General features: G+C 38.2%; 2 protein-coding genes across 6 annotated transcripts in view; both read right to left on the reverse strand.

Annotated features, from left to right (window-relative positions):
* The window catches only part of LOC109417184 (protein yippee-like), a 314,595-nt gene that overhangs the window by 134,648 nt on the left and 164,872 nt on the right, over positions 1-15,075 (reverse strand). The window lies entirely within an intron of this gene.
* The window catches only part of LOC109422422 (ras-related protein Rab-23), a 176,269-nt gene continuing 164,861 nt past the window's right edge, over positions 3,668-15,075 (reverse strand). For both annotated transcript variants that reach the window (XM_062860529.1, XM_029857097.2), the window contains exon 2: positions 3,668-8,822. In XM_062860529.1, the coding sequence (XP_062716513.1) occupies positions 7,659-8,330 (672 nt within the window). In that variant the 5' untranslated portion in view covers positions 8,331-8,822 and the 3' untranslated portion in view covers positions 3,668-7,658. The remainder of the gene's footprint in view (positions 8,823-15,075) is intronic.

Raw genomic sequence — 15,075 nt, forward strand, 5'->3', positions numbered from 1 at the left:
TTCCAGCCTTCAGCCTAGGCGCTTATATATTTATGAACTCAACTCAAGCCGAGTCTATCGATGATTTTCAAAATTCCAAGGAAATTTTCCGAAGAAAGAAAGTATGTACCTATTCCAACGGATTAAGGATTTCTCCAAAAACTCTCGCTTAAGTATTTCTAGAAAATCTTCAACAAGTGACTGTAGCAGTTCTGGATTATGCTTCTGAGTGTCAATGAAATACAATAAATAATATCCATGGAGTATAACCAGAATATCTTTTTTTTTTCAAAGATTTCTTTTTCACGATCGTTCTCATAAATACATTGAAAAAACCTTTAAATTCTTGAAATTCCAGCAAAAAAAACAACCAAATATACAATAAAATGAAACTCGTACATGAATTGTGTTTAAGTTTCCAAGGAAATAAAAAATAAAGAATCCTTAAATTGTTCCATGTTTATTTTCGGCAATTACTAGTAAAAAATCAAAATCATGACGATTTTTTAAAGTTTTTTTCGCAATATTTGACCGAAGTTTAACCCTCCTTGTGCGTTAGGGTCATTTTAACCATAACTACAGTGGCGTTTCGGTTTTATCACTAGTCGTTTTAATCACTACTCGCCCAAATTCACGGTTTTCTGTTCGATTATATCACGATTTTCATTTCGTTTTTATCACACTTGTTTTCAAACATTCCGAAATCAATATAAAATCAATACAGCATTGTCCAGTCCACCAAAACAGTTAAAAAATATAAGCTACGACTTATATATTGTGTAGCTGAACGATTTTGGATAAAAAATTTACATTTATTTCTCGTTTCGCTAAATTCACGGTTTCGTTTATATCACGGTAAAATTTTTTTTGACCGTGATAAAACCGAAAAACCACTGTATACACTACGTCAGCTTGCTTTTCCAAACGTGATGCATAAGAAAGTTTAAAAAGGATTTGGTTGGCGACATTTGTTGTGTCTTGTGATTTCATTGAAATTCAAGTGACTGATGTTCACATTCAAGTTTCAGCATTCAGAACTCATTTAAAACTCCGTCTCAAAATATTCCAGCTTGTATAACGGGTGGTATTCAATCAAACATCTTTTGGAATTCGAATGATTTTCTAAACTTCAAATTCTAAAAAAAAAACTGGAAACTGTATAGTATTCAGTGAATGAAATAGCTGAAGGAATTTCTTTCGAAATTCCATTAGAAATATTTTATCCTAACAGTAAGCACAACTTCTGAAGGTATCTCTGGAGTAATTCATACAGGTATCCCTGGAGAAATCTATGGAGGAATCACTGTGAATCAATCACTAGAGCCTAGAGAAACCTTTAAGAAATAAAAAAATAAATCGATGAATCGAAATTTCTAGATGAATACCTAGAATTTCGGAAAAAAATATGCTATATATTACGTAATCTCTATAGAAACCTTTGGAGGAGTTCCCAGATGAATTCGTTGAGTAATTTCTGAAGGAATTTCTAAAGCAAGCTCCTAAGGAGATCCTAGAGGCAACTCTAGGAATATTCATGGATGAACCCCTGGAGCATAGGCTCCCAAACTTTTGGATTCACGACCCCTTTTGTTAACCAATCTACATTCCGCGAAGCACCATAGATAAAATGAAGATAAAATTTACCGTTATTATTTCACTGTCTGTTTCTCATACCCATTCAATTTTTGGATTTTTGTTGCATAGAAATGTGATAAAAGTTATTATTTCAAGTGTTCTGTAGGAATACCAAGACGAAATCCTGGAAGAATCCTAACAGAAACTTTTGAAAATACATAGTGGAAGCTCTGTAGGGAAATCTATGGAGGAATCCTGGATAAGTTGTTGAAGTTATTAGGAGTTGGGAGAAATAACTGAAAATACAACAGAGATTTTTTTTAATCCCTAGAAAGATCTATGTAGGAATGCCTGGTAGATATTCCTGATTCCCATGTAGAATTTCTAAAAAAATCCTGGGAAAATCCCTAGAATTCCTGGAGAAATTGACGTTACTCCGTAGAAGGAATTATTTGTGAAATTCCTATAGAAATTTCTGGGTACATCATTAAAGGAGTTCCTTTAGAAATTCCTTGGTAAAGCCCCGCATGAGTATCTATGCGGATTTCTGGAGAAAATGCAACAGAAGTCCCGGAAAGAATCCCAAGAAACACTTCTAGAGATACCACACGAGAAATCCCAAGTATTGGTTAGGTCAAATCTAGGGTCAAATAACTTAATAAAACTGAATAAAACGAAATAGGTTTTATTACGGTTCTCAAATTTCCACAAGACTATTTAATTGATTAAAAATGTTATTCAAGATTGCCTTGAAAAAATCTTAGACCAATATCTGAAAAGATTCTTATAAAAATCCCAGGAAGAATTTGCAAGAAGTTTACTCCAGCAGGAAATCTAAAGCATAAATCTCAACATGAACTCCTGGAGCAATCCTGGGGAGAATTCCTGGATACGTTGGTTACCCCAGCATCACATTTGTTGATGATCTATTACTTATACCTAAACACATCAACAATCAAACCTTGCCTTTTGACCTTTGCTGTGTGTTAGAGGTAATTCAGAAGAAGAGTCTTTCAGCAACGATAAAACCTATAAAGTTGAATAAAGTTCAGCGCTAAGGCCTCAGAAATGTGTTAGTATGCCGTGACCTGAAAGGGCATCTTAGTATCTTGAAAACAATCAGTATCAACTCGCTTATTCCAAGCAATGATGATTGGATGAGTAGACGATACAACTTTGAACGTTCTTTTCAAGTGATTGATCCTGGGCGCAACCTGTGGACAAATACTGGTCCAGAGCTACAACCAGGATCGGTCATATTTTACACTGATGGTTCGAATTTGAACAATCAGGGTGGTGCAGGTGTGACTGGCCCAGGAATAAATGTATCAATTCCTATGGGTAAGTGGCCAAATGTTTTTCAGGCTGAAATTTAAGCTATTTTAGAATGTTGTAATATTTGCTTACGCAGAAATTACAGACATTCAAAAATTTGCATTATGTCAAATAGCCAAGCAGCTCTGAATGCTCTGGAATCAGCAACATGCACTTCTAAACATGTTTGGGAATGTATACAATCACTCCAACAATTATCTTGCCGTAATCAGGTAAAGCTGTTCTGGGTTCCAGGGCACTGTGGTATTGAAGGGAACGAGCAAGCCGATATGCTAGCAAGACTTGGGTCGTCTCATCAATTCATAGGGCCATAGGGCCAAACCCGCTATCCCGGATGTACTCTCAGAATGGAGTTAAAAGCTTGCGAAAATAATATCCAACTGGGAAAATACCACTATAGCGAGGCAGTCAAAACGTTTCATAAAACCAGACGTTTCAAAAACTCGCAAAATACTAGAGCTTTCTAAAAAAGATCTAAGTTTTCTAACTGGCCTGCTAACAGGTCATTGTCCGAGCCGGTATCATCTGAAGCTAATTGGAAAACTTCAAGATGATCTATGTCGCTTTTGCGGCATAAATACAGAAGACTCGGAACATTTGTTATGTCGTTGTCCGGCAATTGCGACAAAAAGAATTAGGTTCTTCGACAAAGGGCTGAAAGAACCCTTAGGGGCTGTCCATAAACCACGTGGTCATGAGGGGGGGGGGGGGGGGGGGTTCGGCCAATGACCATTTTGTATGGACGAATAATTTTTTTTGTATGGAGTAATGACCACGCTGGGGGGGGGGGGGGGGTTGAAATGTCCCAAAAAAATGACCACGTGGTTTATGGACAGCCCCTTAGATGCCTGGAGAACAAACCCTAATACGGTGGTACAATTCATTCGAAGTGTTGGGATAACGCTTCCAGTCAAGGCCTGACGATTACTAATACCAACCCAAGTAACCACGGTGCTGAAGCCTTATTGCATGCAGATAAACGGTGTCCTTAGAGCAATCATTACTTTACATGCAAACTTAAAGTTGATTTAAAGTGGAAATGGGCAATTATGCGACTGCTTCACGATTATACCAGTATAATCTTAATTTGATTCTATAATTGCCCACTTCCACTTTAAATCAACCTTAAATTTGCATATAAAGTAATGATTGCACAATGGTCGGAAAAAGATAAAGTTCGGCCAAAACTCTTTTTATGTGTTCAATCGAAGTTATAGGTTGTCTAGATATGATATATAGTATTTTTAGTGTTTAAAAAGGGGTATTCAAAAATTACGTAACTTTAATAATTTCAAAAACGGTAAAAATCAGCAAACCCCACATTTTTTTGCGTTTTTTGTTAGAAAATCAATTTGAATTTAATTAAAAGATCATCTTTCCAACAAATCCAATCAAGTTTGTTCAAAACGTGTGAAAAATGTGGGAAGATAAATTTTATTGCAGTCAAAAATGGAAAAATAACGTAAAACATATGAAAAAACACGACTTTTTTAAATAGCTCTAATTTGAAAAACTGCAAATTTCTGCAAAAAGTTTAAACGTTTTTATGCAGCCCTAAGCATGATGTTTATGATGTACTTTTCGAAATTGCGGCGACACGTGACGACACGAACCGTTTTTTAACTTAAAAATTACCAAAATTCCTAAGGTACAATATATGAAAATTTGAAAAGTTTTGTGACATATTAATTTTGCACCATATGTGCATTCAAACAGTCCAATAACAAGCTTTCATATGCTGGATAACATAAAACATATATTCCATTCGAAAACTATTATTATTTTACTTTTTTCGAATAATTCATTTTTCAATTTTATGATTTAGGCCACTTTGGCAGTGAAAATGTCATTGAAATACAAAAGCTGATATGCTTTTAATTAAGAATCATAAAACTACAATACATTATCTTTGTTATAAGCCGAAAAAAAGTTTAAAAATATCAATTCCATTTTTTGAGAGTTTTGGCCGCCCCTTTGTATGGAGCCCGACCAATGTGGATTGCACTAAATACACCGTATATCTGCATGCAATAAGGCTTCAGCACTGTGGTTACTTGGGAATGGTAATGCGTCAACTTGACTAAGCTAAATGAAAATGGGAAATAAGTCACAATAGATCTGTCAACAGGTCGCAGTGACTTAAATACCCAACAAGGAATAATAAATGTCGTTTTTATTTTCCTTGTTTGGAAAAGGCTTACATCATCTGGTAAAAAAATCTGACAAAATCAGGTCAGTACTATATTGCACATCTTACAAAAAAAAATATCGGATTGATCGAGAATAGAAACCACACTCTCTCAATGTGATTTTGATGAATTATTGGGTATATAATGGGTATATAATTTTGATCTGACTTTCATAGAACTGCGCAGTGCACATATTTGTGAACTATCCCAAAAAACAATTTCTGAGCGAGCTCCAGGAATTTTATCTTACATATAGTTTATTGTAATTCAGAGGTAAATAATATGGATATATCTTTTTGATATCAACGTGACAATACTTTGAATGGTCGTTTAGTAAGAAATGAAGAAACTCTGAAAAAAAATGCTTTTTTAATTCATGGAAGATATAACGTAGATATTTGCATAAAAAAAGCTTCGGATGGGTTTCTACTGAGCGAAAGAATTTTTTTAGAAGTTTGAATGTGATTTGTAAGCAAGTTTTCAGAATGATTTTTTTAACTACTTCAAATTAAGCTTAATCATACGCTTCAATTGAAAAAAAAAAAAGCTATTGGGAACTTTGAGAGCTCAGAGAAAACCAGACTTTCAAATAAATTCTATAACAATTTGGGGTAAAATACCTAAAGATACCCCAACAATGATAGCTCTATAGCAGCTTCTTAAGCCAAAATTATTTAAGTCAAGCAATAAAACGGTTTATTCACCTGTTGTACAGCAACAAAGATTGTTGGGACTACTAGATAAGTTTTATCGGATCTTCAGAAGAAAAACTGCAAGAGCTAGGACAATAAATTTCCAAAAAAAATAGTCGAAAATATAGTAGTGTAACATTCAATTTCATCATAGCAAAGAATTTGCTAAAATGTTCGCCTCTTCCTGATCGTTAAACTGCTACATCTGCAAAGGCGTGGGTATTCAGCATGATCAGGCTGAGAGGGACTGGATCGATTCCCAGTCCAGGAACTTTTCGTAAAGGAAAAATCTTTGACTTGGGCATAGAGTATCGCCTGTCACAGTATATAGACATTGGCGTGGGTCATAGAGATCGTTTTTTTTTTCAGATCAAGTTTTATTAATCCATTTCGAGCCATGAGTGACTGTACAAAGTTTGAGCGCATCGTGATTGAAATGTGTATGGGATTATATATGGGAAAACTTACTTTTTTGAATTTTCCTTATAATAGAATAAAATTATTCTGAAAGTATGTAACCGATTATTTAAAAGTATAGCTTTTGATATCCTGAAAAACTTTACCGAAGACTGAAAAACAATTCGAGTTTGGTAACAAGAGTTATAACTTACTGATTGCCTGAGTGTGCTCAACTTTTAACAGCTTTTAACTGTAAAGAAATAACATCAATCATAAAATCTAAAATTTTGGCCAGACTTTCCAAGAGCGTTTGTTTTTCCACGTGCATCGGATCACTTTGCGGTCCTCGACAAAGTTTTTTGACACATCCTGGGCTATTCTTTAACAAAAGCGGTTATATGGTATAGGACATTTTTGAGCAAAAAATACGAAAAGGTATGTTTTCCCATGTAAAATCCCATACATACTTCAATCGCGATGCGCAAAATGTAGGCTAAACCAACTCAAGTCAAAATTTTGTACAAGTGTTTGGGAACCCAAAAAGCATCTTTAAAACTTTGATCTAAATAAATCTGATCAATTTTTAATTTTCCCATACAACGTTAACCCACCCTAATACACATGCAACATGATCATTGGCAGTTGCAAAGCACTCATAAAACAGGCTGAGAAGCAGGCTTTGTCTCAGTGGGGACGTTATGCCAAGAAAATCAAGAAGAAACATTGTTTTCATACACACAATTCTAAAAATTTGTTGTTACCCAACGGTATGTTTTTCCTAAATGGCAAACTATGACGATATTATACATATCGAAAACCTTTTTTCGTTGAGTATTGAAGAATGTCTATGATTCAAACAGTATGCGAATGCTCAAAAACAATTATTTTCTAAACTCAAGTAATTAAATTCAAGAACTTGCCCATATTATATATTCCAGTTTTGCAAATAACCGGGGCCATTGCCCCCCGCTAAGAGAAACCTCAATTGACAAAAGCTATCACGTCTGTTTGCTAAAAGCCACGTTTGATTTAGACATCACTTTGGAATAAATTTGGTTCTTATTAGAAAAAAAAATCACACCTCAATCGATCCACCAAATCACAACCACATATCGTGCTCTCTGAATCAACCGCATCTCTCTCGTTCCCTAACATTTCTCTTCTGCCAAGGTTCTTAAACCTACATCTTTGTGAAGATTCGTTGAGCGGCACAAATTTCATATAAATCCTAACTAGCTTCAGTTCCTAGAATTAAAAAAATAATACAATTACATGAAAATACTACTCACTGCTCTAACAATTTCTCCACTTATTTCCGACGTGCAATTTAACAATTATCAACAAGAGAGCGCCGCCCATGTCCCATTCCCTGCCTGGGAAAAAGCGAGGACAGTGGAAATTAGCTCACAGATAAATAAACAATTGCTATCATCATCATCATCATTTCTATACCTCGCACTCCGTGTCTCCCCGGAATTCCCTGTTCGGTTTAAAAAATACCACACCTTTTCTGCAGTGGTTTTCGTTTAACGGATGGCCTTGTTAGTTGAATGGTGTTGTTGGTGGCTTTCGACTGGAAAGTGGGACTAAATGCACTGATCGTGGGCTGCGTGATCGGTGTCGCGGCATTGTACTGCTGCTTCATCTGCTGGTGGCACTTATTCGCCAGATAGCGGAACACACTGGCCACGTTGACGTCCTCCTTGACCGAGGTCCGTATCAGCCGGCAGCCGAGCGATTGGGCTAATGCCTCGGCCTCATCGAACGACACCACGGCCTTATCCATGAGGTCGATTTTGTTCTGGACTAGCACGGTCGGGATTTCACTGCACTCGTTTTCCACCTTCACCTTCCACTCGCGGATCGCCTCGAACGAAGCTCTGTCCGTCGTGCTGAAGGTCAACACGCAGGCTTGTGCCCCTCGGTAATATGCTTTCGTAATTGCATCGAACTCCTCCTGCCCGGCGGTGTCCCACAGCATGATACGAATATCTTCACCATCAAGTTCGATCTGTCGCTCGAGAAAATCAACGCCTATCGTTTTCTTGTAGTCCTTTGTGTAGATTCCTTTACAGTACCGCTGCACCATTGACGTCTTTCCGACGCCTCCATTACCGACCACGATCACCTTCAGCGCAATCTCCAATTCTTCTTCCAGCATGATGAATGCTGTTCTATATTCTTCCACCCTCACTCCTAACCACGTAATAAAACACACTATTCTACCTGAGCTTTAACCATTTTTCGCAGTGCAAACTCAAATCACTAGCACCGGCGGAACATTGTTCGTGAGCAGTTCAAGTTGTCTAAATCTACGCCTGGAAATCTCTCTAGTCATGGTCGTGATTTGTCCGCGCTCTGCCTGTCACGCGATGTCCCTCGGGAGGTTGATCGTCACGCGTCAGCCATATTCTGCCGGCCGAAAAAAGTACGCGCCAGTCGTCCACGCCACGCCGGTTTTGCCGGCTTCAACCAATTTTGAACGGTCTTACCAATTGGGTTCAAGAGTTCTAGTCCAACGTGTTCTACGTTTCTCGCATTGCGTTCAGTGTCTCTGTCTTATCTTCGCAACCCCACGACGCACGCGGCGCGGCAGTGCCGGGACTTGTGTACGTGTGTTCTTGGTTCTAAGTCAGTACTAGACTTGGGCCACCTGTAAATCCAAATGAAACGAATTACTAAATTATGATCGCCAACGGTTTATCGTTTGTAAAGTAAAAAAACTTCTATGAAAAGAAAAAAAGAGAACAGAAGATATAAGCCAAAACGTCCGAAACAAAAACCACCATCCGATTAGCAAAAAAATGAACAAAAGGTAAAACCAACCGAAAAAAAATCAAACAAAACAATAATGCTGAAATAAAGATAAGCCCACAGTCCAAGTACTAAGAAGAAAACATCCATGTAACACGACAAGTCACTCGGCACAGAATTCAGACTGGGATAAATGTTTGCGTGTGAGAGCGTCCCTTGGAAAAGTAGCGATTTCGGACTGCATCGATTTGTTACACATGTTGGGTTCATTATAAGATTTATGATTTATTGCTAATTAGTAAAATATACAGAAGTTGAGGTCCTGAAAGTTCCAGACTTAATATTCAATATTTCGAGCTCATGCACACCGTCAACAATACGCAACAGTATCACAGCTTACGCCTACAAAGTTCAAATTTGGGAAAATCGTGAGTTCGTTCCATTTTCAACTGTTGCTCAACGATGCGAGCATTATTGTTTTGGGAGCATCCATAAATGACGTAGCACTTTTTGGAAGATTTTCAACACCCCCTCGTCCTCGTAGCCTATTTTCCTATAACAACTTTCATTCTGTTTTTAAAAGCCCAAACTTTCAGCTCTTCATTGGTGGGTTCAGATTTCCAATCAGTGAAATGATTTTGCATTTATGTGAACAGTTGAGTAGTGATACCACTCAGTACCGCGTGTGACGAACATGAAAGAGTACTGTCACCAGGAGTGAAACGCCAAGGGTTCGTACCCGGTGCTTCATACGGTGGAATATAGTGACAAGAGTAAAAGAGGAACGAACTCACCAGCGCTATAAACAGCAGCACAAAGAGCAGAAGCAAATACTGAAGCAAAGGAAAGCATGGATCGGAATAATATACAGAGTTTTTTTTATGGAACAGTATGCTGCGCGGCACAATACTGCACCATGCAAAGAGTGTTAGTTAATTAATAATAAAGCAGACAAAAGTTGGTGTGTATTGGCTTAATCCTTTGGAGCCGGAGGGGTCATATATGATCCCAACATAGAAACGGCTGTATAAATTCACCCATTCGATAAACCAGAATTCTGTCTTTGGTAAAGTTGTCCTTTATTAAAGAAAAATGAGATTATTTGTATTTGGGACTTCATTGATAACTTAGAACAACCATGAAATTTGGAAAAACGGAATAATTGACATACCAGTTGTTCTAAAAGCTGAACTTGGATGTGGGTTACGTTTATACGTATTCATTTAGCCTTCGTCAAGAATACCAAAAGGTGTTTTATATTCTGGGATGTTCTAGGTGTTCCAAACTGACCTATAGGGAAGTCCTTCAAATCTACATGAGTAATTTTATGTATTTTCACCACAAATAATAGCATTGCATAACCTACTAGGATCCGTGAAGCTCCTGACATCTACAATATCATTTAAAGATACTATAGCCTTTGGGACATTCAGGGTCGTCCAAACTGTTCTATAATGAAGTCCTTCAAATCTACAGGAATAATTATATGTGTTTTCACCATAACTAATAGTATTATATAATCTGCTGGGATCCGCTAAGCTCTTGAAATCTCAAATGTCATTTAGAGTCACTACAAGGATAGTCCAGGTCAACCGAACTACCTAGGAGTTCAGGACTTCAGGTCTACACTCGTAACAGTATCCATATCTGTTATACTGAGTACCGCTGCATAACCAACCGCAGTAACCGGAGCAATCGAAAGTCTACTAGCTTATTGTAAACCTTTAGGACATTCCGGGTCGTCCAAATTGTTCTATGATGAAGTCCTTCAAGTCTACAAGAAAAACTATACAGGTACTCTGCGATATAACGTACAAATAAATATTCTCTTTGTACATTATATCGAAGTGTACGTTATATCGAAGCAGAAAAAAAGATTAATATTTTTATGCTGGTGTTGATGTATTCGACGTGAAATTAACCCCAAATAATGATTTTGGTGAAATTCACAAAACCAATTATGAAAAACATAAGTTTTCACAAAAAACTCACTCCGTTTTTTGTGCTTCGATATAACGTACATTTTGCTTCGATATAACGTACACTGAAATTTTTCCCAATTTGCGCTAATTGTGGGTAACATGGCTATTGCTGCAACAAAACATTGATTTGAGTGATATCGTAGTTTACCTGAAGGGAAATAAATTTTTCAATGTTGTACGTTATATCGAAGCAAAATGTACGTTATATCGAATTCGCTACTCTCTAAAATAAAAACTCTCATTTTTGAGTAGCGCCCATGCCGCACAGGGACTGTGTTGGAAACACACATTTTTTTTAAATTGCTCGTACGCTCACATTTTTGCAAAGTATCAATATTTTTCAGTATTTGGAGGTGGCTTATAAACCCAGTGAGGTTGCCATGTCGTAATTATTGCAAAATACATGCTCATGTGAGCGTACGAGCAATTTAAAAAAAATGTGTGTTTCCAACACAGTCATGTGCGGCATGGATGTTTACTAAAAATGTGCAGGCCGAACACATTTTTGAGCGTAGCCGTTTTTGCGTGTATATCGAGGGTACGCTATATCGAGGGTACGTTATATCGAAGATTACCTGTATGTGTTTTCGCCATAAATAATGGTATTGCATAATCTGCTAGGATCCGCGAAGCTCTTGAAATATCAAATGTCACTTAGAGTCACTACAGGGATATTCCAGGTCAGCCAAACTACTTTGGAGTTCAGGACTTCAGGTCTACACTCGTAGCAGTATCCATATCTATTATACTGAGTACCGCTGTATAACCAACCGCAGTAGTTGAAGCAATCTGAAGTCTGCTAGCCTATTATAAACTTTTAGGACATTCAGGGTCGTCCAAACTGTTCTATAATGAAGTCCTTCAAATCTACAAGAATAAAGTTATGTGTTTCTTGCTCTTGAAACCTCAAATGTCATTTAGAGACACTATGGGAATGTTCCAGGTCATCCAAACTATTTTTGAGTTCACAAATTCAGGTCTACACTCGTAATAGCAGCTATATCTGACATACTGAGTAATGTTTCATAATCAATCGCGGGGACCGGAGCAATCTGAAGTTCACTATATATTATTATGAACCTTTGGGACATTAAGGGTCGTCTAAACTATCCAGAAGTTTAGTTCTTCATAGTAACAGTAGTTATTCTCACAATGAACTTTAAACTGTAATCCCCCTGGCATATCATGAGTCATTTCAAGAAAGTGTTGAGATATTGCAGATCAACAACACTACTCCGAAGACCATAGCTTTAGGTCTATTTTTGTGATAATAGCTTTTGCCACTACGTTAAGTAATATTACATAATCCACTGTACTTGCCAAAGAAGTTAGAGGATTTATAAGCGTTGTTATACATTTTTTGGATGTTATGGGCTTCCTTACCGTTAAGAAGCTTAGTTGATGAAAACAACCACTGTAACTTTCAGAAGACTTACTGGACATGATAGATTACAAATCGTAGCTTTGTATAATGAAAGTAGTTATCGTTACACTCGCAGACTTCAGGATCTAAACTCAAGAACAGTTTGGATGGCCCAGGATATCCCGACTGATCTGATATTGTCTATTAACCTTTAAGGAGACTTACTGCACATGATAGATTACAAATCTTAGCTTTGTATAATGAAAGAAGTTATCGTTACACCCGTAGACTTCAGGATCTAAACTCAAGAACAGTTTGGATGACCTAGGATATCCCAACTGATCTGAAAATGTCTGTTGAACTTTCAGAAGATTTACTGGACATGATAGATTACAAATCGTTGCTTTGTATAATAAAAAAAGTTATCGTTACACCCGTAGACTTCAGGATGTAAACTCAAGAACAGTTTGGATGACCTAGGTTATCCCGACTGATCTGATATTGTCTATTATTTTTTCAGAAGACTTACTGGACATGATAAATTACAAATCGTAGCTTTGCATAATGAAAGAAGTTACCGTTACACCCATAGACTTAAGGATCTAAACTCAAGAATAGTGTGGATGACCTAGGATATCCAGAAAAAAATATTCTTCATAATATTCTACCGTTTTTTTATGCTATTGACCATCAAAACTACAGAAAAACATAGAAAAAACTCCACAATAACGTTTGGACAAATTCCGGCTTCAAAGGGTTAAAGTGAGGACTATATTCTTGAAAAAAAAGTCCATTCATAAAATCAGCATAACTTATTCAGGACATTTTTATGTACGAGACATTAAACCATTGTTTCACCTAATCGTTACATATGCCTCACACATATATATAATCCACTCAATCAGGCACAGTTTTTATCCACATTCCTTCATCATTGGATTTCCCCGATGATGGGGGCAAAGGCAACGACGACGACGGTTGATGGGACGGCCGACACACGCTAGAAAGTGACGATATTATTTTCGTTTGTGGCGTGCAAGCGCGTCCGCAAGCCTATACGACGCGATTCGGCGGAACCGTTGCGTTGTTGTTGTGGTGTTTTCAAAGTCAAGTTCAACAGCACAGCTGAAGGATGAGCCGCGAACTGGCACGTTCCTGCGGCGGAAGGGAAATGACTTGTGTGCACAAACAACGGAATTCGCAGCTAGAGTCGCTGCCTTCCAGAGCGTAAATATCCATAGGTACAACAATAACGACGGCGCGGCGGCAGCAGCGGCATGTTGAACTCTGTTGTCTGAAAAAATTGCTTTCCAAACAAAGGAAGTGAAAATAAATCTGCGCGACGTATAGGAGAAAAAAGTCAGAACCGCGGAATGTCGGAAACAAATCGGAGAAACTTGGTATGAGCATAATTGTTGCCAAATAAAATATATTGTCACAATATTGCATAGTGGGCAAAGAAGAATGAGATTCATGTCTATGATTTCCTACTTATATGGTATCAAATGTATTGAATCATCTGTGCGATCAGCATCGTGAGCAACAGAATAACACAAACCAAGACCAACGGCAACGACCCCAGTACACAAAAGGACTTGCGATTGGAAACTCGGTACGTGGGACTGCCGATCTCCAGAAGAAGCATCATGTACAAGACGCTGATTAGACCGGTGGTCCACGAGAAATGGACTATGGGGCTGTTCATTAACAACGTAGACCAGAACTTGGTCATCTCAAACCCCTCCCCCTCCCCCTCGTAGACTTTTGTGAATACAAAAAAATGAAAATTTGTATGGAGCGTAGACTTTAGCTAGACTCCCCCCTCTCCCCAAAAGGTCTACGTGGCTTATGGACACTATGGACAGTCCCTATGCTCGACAAGGACCTGCAAGCACTCGGAGTTTTCGAGCTACGCGGGTTAAGGACGATCTTTGGCGGTGTGCAGGAGAATGATGTGTTGCGGAGAAGGATAAACCCCGAGTTCGTTTTACGACGAACCCAGCATCCAGAAGGTGGCCAAAGCCGGAAGGAAACGGTGGGCAGGGTGATAGAATGACTCACGAAAAACCTGCAAAGTTGGTGTTCGCGACTGATCCGGTTGGATCAGTCAGATGGCGTGGAGCGCAGAGAGCACGATGGGCAGACCAGGTGGAGAGTGACTTGGCAAACATTGGGTGTGACCGACGATGGAAAGCGACAGCCACGAACCTTGTATAGGGTAATTTTCCAATTGTTGCACAGCTAAAAATTCGCCAATTGTTGCACACCTCATAAGAATAACATGGAGTGTGCAACAATAGGCGAGTTTTCAGCTGTGCAACAATTGGAAAATTACCCTAATGGAGAAATATTGTTGATTCAGATCTATCTTAAATTTGATGTATTACTAAATAACTAAAAAATGAATGAACACTCCTCAATTCAGCGCCCAACATTTTGTCCACAATTCTGTTTAACAGTCTGAAGCTGATTGAGGAATTCTTCGTCGGCGGGTTTTCACGAGGGTCGATCCACCTACTCTTGTGACGTGCGATAAAGATATTAGGCGCCGTCCACAAATTACGTAACGCTCTAGGGAGAGGGGGGAAAAAGGCCGAGCGTTTGGGCCCGTACAAAATTTTTAGGATTTTCATACAAAAAAGCGTTACGGAGGGGGGAGAAAATGTCGATTTTAGCGTTACGTAATAAATGGATGCTGCCTTACCCGCGAGATGTGAACACGGATTGCGGCTGCGAATCGGGCCTTTTTCGGGCTGCGAAACCAGTAGAACTACCGTAGACTGCTAACTGCGTTCTACAACACTCTG

This window comes from Aedes albopictus, chromosome 3 (assembly GCF_035046485.1).
Source record: "Aedes albopictus strain Foshan chromosome 3, AalbF5, whole genome shotgun sequence".
NCBI lineage: Eukaryota > Metazoa > Arthropoda > Insecta > Diptera > Culicidae > Aedes > Aedes albopictus.